This window comes from Aegilops tauschii, chromosome 5, assembly GCF_002575655.3.
Source record: "Aegilops tauschii subsp. strangulata cultivar AL8/78 chromosome 5, Aet v6.0, whole genome shotgun sequence".
Lineage (NCBI taxonomy): Eukaryota > Viridiplantae > Streptophyta > Magnoliopsida > Poales > Poaceae > Aegilops > Aegilops tauschii.
In genome coordinates, this window is record NC_053039.3 from 510,323,104 (window position 1) to 510,335,896 (window position 12,793).

At 46.5% G+C, this 12,793-nt stretch overlaps 1 protein-coding gene across 1 annotated transcript; it reads left to right on the top strand.

Moving 5' to 3' along the window:
* The first annotated feature begins 8,923 nt into the window (after positions 1 to 8,923).
* Positions 8,924 to 10,940, top strand: LOC109746671 (anthocyanin 3'-O-beta-glucosyltransferase). The gene has a single exon (XM_020305782.4). The coding sequence runs from the start codon at positions 9,302 to 9,304 to the stop codon at positions 10,772 to 10,774; it is 1,473 nt and encodes a 490-aa protein (XP_020161371.1). The 5' UTR covers positions 8,924 to 9,301; the 3' UTR covers positions 10,775 to 10,940.
* The last annotated feature ends 1,853 nt before the right edge of the window (positions 10,941 to 12,793 follow it).

The window sequence follows — 12,793 nt, forward strand, 5'->3', positions numbered from 1 at the left end:
CCACGATGTCGAGGATTCAATCAATCCCGTATACAATTCCCTTTGTCAATCGGTACGTTAGTTGCCCGAGATTCGATCGTCGGTATCCCAATACCTTGTTCAATCTCGTTACCGGCAAGTCACTTTACTCGTACCGTAATGCATGATCCCGTGACCAAACACTTGGTCACATTGAGCTCATTATGATGATGCATTACCGAGTGGGCCCAGAGATACCTCTCCTTCATACGGAGTGACAAATCCCAGTCTCGATTCGTGCCAACCCAACAGACACTTTCGGAGATAGCTGTAGTGCACCTTTATAGCCACCCAGTTACGTTGTGACGTTTGGTACACCCAAAGCATTCCTACGGTATCCGGGAGTTGCACAATCTCATGGTCTAAGGAAATGATACTTGACATTAGAAAAGCTCTAGCAAACGAACTACACGATCTTGTGGTATGCTTAGGATTGGGTCTTGTCCATCACATCATTCTCCTAATGATGTGATCCCATTATCAATGACATCCAATGTCCATGGTCAGGAAACCATAACCATCTATTGATCAACGAGCTAGTCAACTAGAGGCTTACTAGGGACATGTTGTGGTCTATGTATTCACACATGTATTACGGTTTCCAGTTAATACAATTATAGCATGAACAACAGACAATTATCATGAACAAGGAAATACAATAATAACCATTTTATTATTGCCTCTAGGGCATATTTCCAACAGTCTCCCACTTGCACTAGAGTTAATAATCTAGTTCACATACCATGTGATTAACACTCAAAGTTCACTAGAGTCAATAATCTAGTCCACATCACCATGTGATTAATACTCAATGAGTTCTAGGGTTTGATCATGTTATGATTACGAGAGAGGTTTTAGTCAACGGTTCTGCAACATTCAGATCCGTGTGTGCTTTACAAATCTCTATGTCATCTTGTAGATGTAGCTACCACGCGCTACTTGGAGCTATTCCAAATAACTGCTCTACTATACGAATCCGGTTTACTACTCAGAGTCATCCGGATTAGTGTCAAAGTTTGCATCGACGTAACCCTTTACGACGAACTCTTTTACCACCTCCATGATCGAGAAAATTCCTTAGTCGACTAGATACTAAGGACAAGTTCGACCGCTGTCATGTGATCCATTCCCGGATCACTATTGTACCCCTTGACTAACTCATGGCAAGGCACACTTCAGGTGCGGTACACAGCATAGCATACTGTAGAGCCTACATCTAAAGCACAGGGGACGACCTTCGTCCTTTCTCTCTCTTCTGCCGTGGTCAGGTCTTGAGTCTTACTCAATACTCACACCCTGTAACATAGCCAAGAACTCCTTCTTTGTTGATCTATTTTGAACTCCTTCAAAATCTAAATCTTGTCACGGTATGTATTCATTTGAAAGTACTATTAAGCGTTTTTATCTATCCTTATAGATCTTGATGCTCAATGTTCAAGTAGCTTAATCCAGGTTTTCCATTGAAAAACACTTTTCAAATAACCCTTTATGCTTTCCAGAAATTCTACATCATTTCTGATCAACAATATGTCAACAACATATACTCATCAGAAATTCTATAGTGCTCCCACTCACTTCTTTGGAAATACAAGTTTCTCATAAACTTTGTAAAAAACCCAAAATCTTTGATCATCTCATCAAAGCGTACATTCCAACTCCGAGATGCTTACTCCAATCCTTAGAAGGATTGCTGGAGCTTTGCATACTTGTTAGCATCTTTCAGGATTGACAAAACCATCTGGTTGTATCACATACAACCTTTCCTCAAGAAAATCGTCGAGGAAACAATGTTTTGACATCCTATCTGCAAGATTTCATAAATAATGCAGTAAATGCTAATATAATTCCAACAGACTCTTAGCATCGCTACGAGTGAGAAAGCCTCGTCGTAGTCAACTCCTTGAACTTGTCGGAAAACATCTTAACGACAAGTCGAGCTTTCTTAATGGTGACATTTACCATCATTGTCCGTCTTCCTTTTAAAATCCATCTGCACCCAACAGCCTTACGACCATCAAGTAGTTATTCAAAGTCTACACTTTGTTTTATACATGGATCCTCTCTCGGATGTTATGGCCTCGAGCCATTCGTCGGAATCCGGGCCCACCATCGCTTCTCCATAGCTCGTAGGTTCATTGTTGTCTAGCAACATGACTTCCAAGACAGGATTACGTACCACTCTGAAGTAGTACGCATCCTTGTCGTCCTATGAGGTTTGGTAGTGACTTGATCTGAAGTTTCATGATCACTATCATAAGCTTCCACTTCAATTGGTGTAGGTGCCACAGGAACAACTTCCTGTGCCCTGCTACACATTAGTTGAAGTGACGGTTCAATGACCTCATCAAGTCTCCACCATCCCCCCACTCAATTCTTTCGAGAGAAACTTTTCCTCGAGAAAGGACCCGTTTCTAGAAACAATCACTTTTGCTTCCGGATCTGAAATAGGAGGTATACCCAACTGTTTTGGGTATTCTATGAAGATGCATTTATCCGTTTTGGGTTCGAGCTTATCAGCCTGAAACTTTTTCACATAAGCGTCGCAGCCCCAAACTTTTAAGAAACGGCAGCTTAGGTTTCTCTAAACCATAGTTCATACGGTGTCCTCTCAACGGAATTGCGTGGTGCCCTATTTAAAGTGAATGCGGTTGTCTCTAATGCCTAACCCATAAACGATAGTTGTAATTCGATAAGAGACATCATGGTATGCACCATATCCAATAGGGTGCAGTTATGATGTTCGGACACACCATCACAATATGGTGTTCCAGGCGGTATTAGTCGTGAAACAATTTCCACAATTTCTTAATTGTGTGCCAAACTCGTAACTCAGATATTCATCTCTATGATCATATCGCAGACATTTTATCCTCTTGTCACGACGATCTTCAACTTCACTCTAAAATTACTTGAACCTTTCAATAATTCAGACTTGTGTTTCATCAATTAAATATTCTCAGCATCTACTCAAATCATCTGTGAAGTAAGAACATAACGATATCCACTGCGTGCCTCAGCACTCATTGGACTGCACACATCAAATGTATTACTTCCAACAAGTTGCTCTCTTGTTCCATGTTACTGAAAACGAGGCCTTTCAGTCATCTTGCCCATGTGGTATGATTTACATGTCTCAAGTGATTCAAAATCAAGTGAGTCCAAATGATCCATCTGTATGGACTTTCTTCATGCATATATACTAATAGACATGGTTCGCATGTCTCAATCTTTTCAAAAACGAGTGAGTCCAAAGATCCATCAACATGGAGCTTCTTCATGCATTTTATACCAATATGACTCAAGTGGCAGTGCCACAAGTATGTGGTACTATCATTACTATCTTATATCTTTTGGCATGAACATGTGTATCACTACGATCGAGATTCAATAAACCATTCATTTTAGGTGCAAGACCATTGAAGGTATTATTCAAATAGACAGAGTAACCATTATTCTCCTTTAATGAATAACCGTATTGCGATAAACATAATCCAATCATGTCTATGCTTAACGCAAACACCAAATAACAATTATTCAGGTTTAACCCCAATCTCGATGGTAGAGGGAGCATGCAATGCTTGATCACATCAACCTTGGAAACACATATCGTCATCTCACCTTTAGCTAGTCTCCGTTTATTCCGCAGCTTTTATTTTGAGTTACTAACACTTAGCAACCGAACTGGTATCAAATACCCTGGTGCTACTAGAAGTACTAGTAAAGTACACATTAATATAATGTATATCCAATATACTTCTGTCGACCTTGCCAGCCTTCTCATCTACGAAGTATCTAGGGTAGTTCTGCTTCAGTGACCGTTCCCCTCATTTCAGAAGCACTTAGTCTCGGGTTTGGGTTCAACCTTGGGTTTCTTCACTAGAGCAGCAACTGATTTGCCGTTTCATGAAGTATCCCTTCTTGCCCTTGCCCTTCTAGAAACTTGTGGTTTTCCTAACCATCAACAATTGATGCTCCTACTTGATTTCTACTTTCGCGGTGTCAAACATCGCGAGTTGCTCAAGGATCATCATGTCTATCCCTGATATGTTATAGTTCATCACGAAGCTCTAATAGCTTGGTGGCAGTGACTATGGAGAACCATCACTATCTCATCTGGAAGATTAACTCCCACTCGATTCAAGTGATTGTAGTACTCAGACAATCTGAGCACATGCTCAACGATTGAGCTTTTCTCCCTTAGTTTGCAGGCTTAAGAAACTTGTCAGAGGTCTCATACCTCTTGACGTGGGCACTAGTCTGAAATCCCAATTTCAGTCTTTGGAACATCCCATATGTTCTGCGACGTTTCAAAACCGTCTTTGGTGCCACAATTTTAAACCGTTCAACATTACGCACTGAACTATCATGCAGTCATCAAAACGTGTATGTCAGATGTTCGCAACATCCACAAACGACGCTCGAGGTTCAGCACACCGAGCGGTGCATTAAGGACATAAGCCTTCTGTGCAGCAATGAGGACAATCCTCTGTTTACGGACCCAGTCCGCATAATTTCTACTATCAACTTTCAACTAAATTTTCTCTAGGAACATATCTTAGTAGAACTAAAGCGTAAGCTACGACATAATTTGTAAAGACCTTCTGACTATGTTCATGATAATTAAGTTCATCTAATCAAATTATTTAATGAAATCCCATTTAGATAGACATCCCTCTAGTCATCTAAGTGATACATGATCCGAATCGACTAGGCCATGTCCGATCATCACGTGAGACGGACTAGTCATCATCGGTGAACATCTCCATGTTGATCGTATCTACTATACGACTCATGTTCGACCTTTCGGTCTCTTGTGTTCCGAGGCCATGTCTGTACATGCTAGGCTCGTCAAGTCAACCTAAGTGTTTTGCTTGTGTTCCGAGGCCATGTCTGTACATGCTAGGCTCGTCAACACCCGTTGTATGTGAACGTTAGAATCTATCACACCCGATCATCACGTGGTGCTTCGAAACAACGAACCTTCGCAACGGTGCACAGTTAGGGGGAACACATCTCTTGAAATTTTAGTGAGGGATCATCTTATTTATGCTACCGTCGTTCTAAGCAAATAAGATGTAAACATGACAAACATCACATGCAAATCATAAAGTGACATGATATGGCCAATATCATCTTGCGCCTTTTGATCTCCATCTTCGAGGCGCGGCATGATCACCTTCGTCACCGGCATGACACCATGATCTCCATCATCATGATCTCCATCATCGTGTCTTCATGAAGTTGTCTCGCCAACTATTATTTCTACTACTATGGCTAACGGTTAGCAATAAAGTAAAGTAATTACATGGTGTTTTTCATTGACACGCAGGTCATACAATAAATTAAGACAACTCCTATGGCTCCTGCTGGTTGTCATACTCATCGACATGCAAGTCATGATTCCTATTACAAGAACGTGATCAATCTCATACATCACATATATAATTCATCGCATCCTTTTGGCCATATCACATCACATAGCATACCCTGCAAAAACAAGTTAGACGTCCTCTAATTGTTGTTGCATGTTTTACGTGGCTGCTATGGGTTTCTAGCAAGAACGTTTCTTACCTACGCAAAAGCCACAACGGTGATATGCCAATTTCTATTTATCCTTCATAAGGACCCTTTTCATCGAATCTGATCCGACTAAAGTGGGAGAGACAGACACCCGCTAGCCACCTTATGCATCAAGTGCATGTCAGTCGGTGGAACCTGTCTCACGTAAGAGTACGTGTAAGGTCGGTCCGGGCCGCTTCATCCCACAATGCCGCCGAATCAAGATAAGACTAGTAACGGTAAGCAAATTGAACAAATCATCGCCCACAACTACTTTGTGTTCTACTCATGCATAGAATCTACGCATAGACCTGGCTCATGATGCCACTGTTGGGGAACGTAGCAGAAATTCAAAATTTTCCTACGTGTCACCAAGATCAATCTAGGAGATGCTAGCAACGAGAGGGGAGGAGTGCATCTACATACCCTTGTAGATCGCGAGCGGAAGCGTTCAAGAGAACGGGGTTGATGGAGTCGTACTGGTCGTGATCCAAATCACCGATGATCCTAGCGCCGAACGGACGGCACCTCCGCGTTCAACACACGTACGGAGCGGGGACGTCTCCTCCTTCTTGATCCAGAAAGGGGGGAGGAGAAGTTGATGGAGATCCAGCAGCACGACGGCGTGGTGGTGGAAGTAGCGGGATCCCGGCAGGGCTTCGCCAAGCGCAAGCGGGGAGGAAGAGGTGTCACGGGAGGGAGGGAGGCGCCAGGGCTTAGGGTATGGCTGCCCTCCCCCCCACATATATATAGGGGCAAGGGAGAGGGGGGGCGCAGCCTTGGCCCTTCCTCCAAGGAAGGGTGCGGCCAGGGAGGAGTCCATCCTCCCCAAGGCACCTAGGAGGTGCCTTCCCCTTTTAGGACTCTCCCTTTCCCTTATCTCTTGGCGCATGGGCCTTTTGGGGCTGGTGCCCTTGGCCCATATAGGCCAAGGCGCACACCCCTACAGCCCATGTGCCCCCCCGGGGCAGGTGGACCCCCTTGGTGGACCCCCGGACCCCTTTCGGCACTCCCGGTACAATACCGATAATGCGCGAAACTTTTCCGGCGACCAAAATAAGACTTCCCATATATAAATCTTTACCTCCGGACCATTCCGGAACTCCTCGTGACGTCCGGGATCTCATCCGGGACTCCAAACGACTTTCGGATTTCCGCATACTAATATCTCTACAACCCTAGCGTCACCGAACCTTAAGTGTGTAGACCCTACGGGTTCGGGAGACATGCAGACATAACCGAGATGACTCTCCGGTCAATAACCAACAGCGGGATCTGGATACCCATGTTGGCTCCCACATGTTCCACGATGATCTCATCGGATGAACCACGATGTCGAGGATTCAATCAATCCCGTATACAATTCCCTTTGTCAATCGGTACGTTAGTTGCCCGAGATTCGATCGTCGGTATCCCAATACCTTGTTCAATCTCGTTACCGGCAAGTCACTTTACTCGTACCGTAATGCATGATCCCGTGACCAAACACTTGGTCACATTGAGCTCATTATGATGATGCATTACCGAGTGGGCCCAGAGATACCTCTCCTTCATACGGAGTGACAAATCCCAGTCTCGATTCGTGCCAACCCAACAGACACTTTCGGAGATAGCTGTAGTGCACCTTTATAGCCATCCAGTTACGTTGTGACGTTTGGTACACCCAAAGCATTCCTACGGTATCCGGGAGTTGCACAATCTCATGGTCTAAGGAAATGATACTTGACATTAGAAAAGCTCTAGCAAACGAACTACACGATCTTGTGGTATGCTTAGGATTGGGTCTTGTCCATCACATCATTCTCCTAATGATGTGATCCCGTTATCAATGACATCCAATGTCCATGGTCAGGAAACCATAACCATCTATTGATCAACGAGCTAGTCAACTAGAGGCTTACTAGGGACATGTTGTGGTCTATGTATTCACACATGTATTACGGTTTCCAGTTAATACAATTAGAGCATGAACAATAGACAATTATCATGAACAAGGAAATACAATAATAACCATTTTATTATTGCCTCTAGGGCATATTTCCAACACAATGGCGCTTCGCCACGGCTACAATGGAGCGTCGTCGGGGTCGTTCGAGCGTTGCCGCGGCTGCAATGGAGCTCCACCAGAGCTGCAATGGAGCGTCGCCGGGGCTGCAATGCAGCTTCGTCGGCGTCGACGGTTCTTCCATGGAGCTGCACTGGAGCTTCGTCGGGGTGTCGTCACTGCTGCTTTGAAGCTTTTTTTTGCAGCCGTCGGTGCTACCATGGTGCAGCCCCTCGGTGAGTCTGGGCGCTGCGATGCAGCGGGACGCCGGCGGCTCTTTTGGAGCTATGAAGCACCATCTCCGACGGCTCCAGTGCTGAGAGGTCGCCGGCGCCGTTGCCAATCCGTTGTTTTTGCTGCACGAACCTTGTGTTCGAGGAGGCGCGGTGTGGATTTGACAAGAGGCTGATGCACCTTCATCACTGCAGAGGAGGACACGGTATGGATCGGGGACAGGCTGCTGCCATCGAACAAAACAAGCGCCAGATCGGACGGCTGGCTAGCCGGATGATTTCCTGGAAAATCATCTGGCTTATTTGTAGTAGCCGCCTTGTACAAGCCCTAACATGTGTCGTTTTCTGGCCTCACCAAAAAGAGATGTTCACGGATGGTTTGTCTACATGTATTTTCCAAGCTTACGAAATGATGCATATAATGATCTACAATTCCATTGATGACGAGCTCTGAAGAAAATGACAGTGGACACCTTTTAAGCCACAATTAGAGTGAATATTGCTATATATGTTTTGCGGTCTAAAAAGGAAGGAATTATCGCAATGGATGTTTTCTCCACATCGGCGAACATTGTCACCACAGAGAGTAGATTTTTTACTCCTTGAGTCAAACAGACAGTGACTAATTGGTTTGTAAGAAAAAAAATTACATCCGAACCACTCAGATTGAGTGGATTTATCATGTGTCAACGTTGTAGTAGTATATTCTAACAAGATCCATCAAACAGGTGATGCCAAGGTACCAAAATCGCCATTCCACAAGCTTCTGTTCTGGAAGATGGAGATCACCAAGGGACGCGGAGGAATTGATCTCGAGCTCATATGCTCCCGCATGAACAGTAAAATCGAAAAAATATCAAAAAAATTCAAAAAATTCTAAATTTTTTTTGGAAGAAACATTGACAAAAGTTCTAAGTGCCTGCAAAAATTCGTCGTGAAATCCTCCTAAAAGGCATGGCAAAAAAAACAAAAACAGTACTCTGAAAAAGCTACATTCAAAAGCATTTTGAAGCACTGAATTTGTTTTTTTGCCACGCCTTACAGGAATGTGATTTCATGATGAATTTTTGCAGGCACTTAGAACTTTTGTCAATGTTTCTCCCAAAACTTTTTTGGAATTTTTTGAATTTTTTTTTAGATTTTTTCGATTTTACTGTTCATGCGGGAGCATACGAGCTCGTGATCAAAAGATGACTTTCGATCACCAAGTCTGAAGCCACTTCTCCTGCTCGCTCACCTTCCTCGGTGGTTCGATCAGACAACGAGATCCCAAACGTTTATGACCTTATACATAAATAGTCCTCTGCACGGCTCTCTTTAATCGCACCGAGGCTTACGTCTGATCTGCATTTGTAGTTGTACTCGATCTCCTCCCCCACGCCGGCCGTAGTACTCTACTCTCCGTCGGTCGGTCACGGGACGCGGCTAGGCGGCTAGCTCGCCAGCCATGGCTGTCCAGGAGGAGGCGCTGCACATCCTCTTCTTTCCGTTCCTGGCGTCCGGCCACCTCATCCCGACCGCCGACATGGCCGCGCTCTTCGCCGGCCGCGGCGTCAGGTGCACCATCCTCACCACGCCCGTCAACGCCGCCATCATCCGCTCCGCCGTCGACCGCGCCAACGACGCCTTCACCGGCACCGGCTGTCCGGCCATCGACATCGCCGTCGTGCCCTTCCCCGACGTCGGGCTCCCGCCGGGCGTGGAGAACGGCACGGCGCTCACGTCCCAGGACGACCGCGACAAGTTGTTCCACGCCGCGCAGCTGCTCCGGGAGTCCTTCGACCGGTTCCTGGCCGACCACCGCACCGACGCGGTCGTGTCCGACAGCTTCTTCCACTGGTCCGTGGACGCCGCCGCGGAGCGCGGCGTCCCGCGCATCGCGTTCCTCGGCAGCAGCATGTTCGCGCGCGCCTGCAGCGACAGCATGATGCGGCACAACCCGCTGGAGAACGCCCCTGACGACCCCGACGCCCTCGTTTTGCTGCCGGGGCTGCCGCACCGCGTCGAGCTGAGGCGGAGCCAGATGATGGACCCGGCGAAGATGACGTGGCAGTGGGAGTTCTTCAAGAGCGTGAACGCCGCGGACCAGAGGAGCTTCGGCGAGGTGTTCAACAGCTTCCACGACCTCGAGCCGGACTATGTCGAGCACTTCCAAAAGACGCTCGGCCGGCGCGTGTGGCTCGTCGGGCCGGTGGCGCTCGCCAGCAAAGACATGGCTGTGAGAGGCACCGACGCGCCCTCGCCGGACGCGGACAGCTGCATCCGGTGGCTGGACGCCAAGCCAGCCGGCTCGGTGGTGTACGTCTCCTTCGGCACACTAACCAAGTTCGCCCCGGCGGAGCTGCACCAGCTCGCCCGCGCGCTCGACCTCTCAGGCATGAACTTCGTGTGGGTGATCGGCGCCGCCGGGGGCCAAGACTCTACTGAATGGATGCCCGAAGGCTTCGCCGAGCTCATAGCGCGCGGCGACCGCGGCTTCATGGTCCGAGGCTGGGCGCCGCAGATGCTGATCCTTAGCCACGCCGCTCTCGGCGGGTTCGTGACGCACTGCGGCTGGAACTCGGTGCTGGAGGCCGTGAGCGCCGGGGTGCCGATGGTGACGTGGCCGCGGTACGCGGACCAGTTCCACAACGAGAAGCTCGTGGTGGAGCTGCTCAAGGTGGGCGTCAGCATCGGCGCCAAGGACTACGCGTCAGGCATGGAGGCCCACGAGGTGATCACTGGCGAGGTGATCGCCGAGTCCATCCAGAGATTGATGGAGAGCGACGCCATCCAGAAGAAGGCCAAGGACCTCGGTGAGAAGGCAAGGCGCGCGGTGGAGAAGGGCGGGTCTTCGTACGACGATGTTGGCCGGCTGATGGACGTGCTGACGGCCCGCCGGAGCTCCGTCAAGGTTGGAGAAGACAACCAGGCCAGCTGATGGGCTGGTACGACGGTGTGTTAATTTGGGCAGCTTCGAACTTTCCTTTTGCTGATTAATGGCCGCTAGATCCGCTGGCGATCTTTGCTATTACGACAGCCATGACGGCATGGAATTTAATTGTGCGTCGCTATTTTATAAGAAAAGTGTAAAATGAGTAAGAAAACTTTCTTTTCGCATCTCGTTGACAGAAAAGACTCGGTGGATGCCAAGCCACGCTCGTGCTCTGTCAGTATCATGGCTCCAAACATGATACGTAGCATGGTCTCTGGCCATATATAATGCTGTACGTTCCCGTTTCACCAAGGGGATTTTGCCAAGGGGACCCATTTCATCCTATTTATTCTTACTTTGCTCTCAAGGACTAACAAGCCTACTTAAGAGCATAATTGGTTTGCTACCAACATTTGGCATTGTCAAATGCCAATATTTGGCAAAATCAGAAGTTGCCAACATTTGGCAATTTTTTCTGAGATTGGCATTGAAAATTGACAAGCAACCAATCTCTAGCCAATATTTGGCAGTTGCCAATTTTTGGCATCAAACCAATTATGCTCTAAATCTGTTGGTACAGGGCACTTGAGAAGAGGCATAAAGGTGGGTATCCACGCCCCACGGATTACTCACTTACTATTTTCACTTACTATTTGCAGATGATTGCCTCATCTTCAGACAGGCATCACATGCAGGAGCAAGAAGAATTCATGACATTCTTGAGATATATAGACGAGGGTCAGGCCAACTTGTTAACAGAACAAAATCTGCAAAAAAATTCAGTACAAACTGTGATGATGATATGAAGGCAAGGATGCATGAAGGATCTGGTATTGCTACTGAAGCATTAATGGAAAAATACCTTGGATTACCAACCGCTCTTGGTAGGTCCACGGATGAACAGTTTGAAGGAATTGTCTCATCACTTAAAAAGCTGTGTAAAGGATGGACTCCACAATTGCTTAATAGTGCTGGTCGAGAGGTACTAGTTAAATCTGTTGGTCAAGCGATCACGACTTTCTCAATGAGTTGTTTCCGTTTATCAAAGCACGTGTGCAAGAAGATAACTAGCGTATTAGCTCGGTACTGGTGGGGAGGAGATGAAAAGAAGAGGAAAATGCATTGGAAGAAGTGGATTGACATAGCCATCCCGAAGAGCGAGGGAGGCATGGGATTTAGAGACATTCAGATTTTTAACCAAGCTATGCTCGCTAAGCAGGGGTGGAGGCTTCTCACAAACCCTGATTCACTGTGTGCAAGGTTACTAAAAGGCAAATATTTTCATGATTGTGGTTTTATGGAAGCTAGAAATAAAAGAAATGCTTCACATACTTGGCGGGCCATCTTGCATGGTCGAGAAGCGTTAAAAAAGGGCTGATCAAAAGAGTGGGGGACGGCAACACTGTTAGGATCTGGGAGGACCCTTGGGTGCCTGAAAGCCATGATAAACGCCCATTGGTTAAACTCCCAACTACAACTGTGACCCTGGTGGAAGAACTGGTTGATCAAGATAATGGTGGTTGGGATATGCAGAAGTTAGAAGCTAATTTTGTAGAACCAGATGTATCGATGATAGCTAGGATCCCAATGGGCAGAGCAGAGGAAGATTTCTAGTCATGGTTTCCGGACAGATTTGGAAACTTCTCAGTACGATCCTCCTATAAATTGATGATTGAATGTCGACGAGATGTGGAAGCAGCATGAAGTGCAAGCGGACCGGACAAGCTACTCTGGAAGAAATTATGGAGCTTCCCAGTACCACCGAACATGTGACGCCCGGGTAATTAATCTACAGTGAACCTCTGCTAATGATGCCACATCACCTCCGTTATTGTTGCTAATCTCGCGTTAGTTCAAAACCGATTCAAAATCCAAATTCAAAAACAAGTCAAACAATTAAAGTTTTCAAAAGTCAAAACTAAAATGTTCTTATTGTGGCAAATAATTCATAAGATATATTGGTGGAGAAACCAAGTCTTTATAATATGTTTAAATGCACTAAACTAATTAAATCAGTAGCTAAAA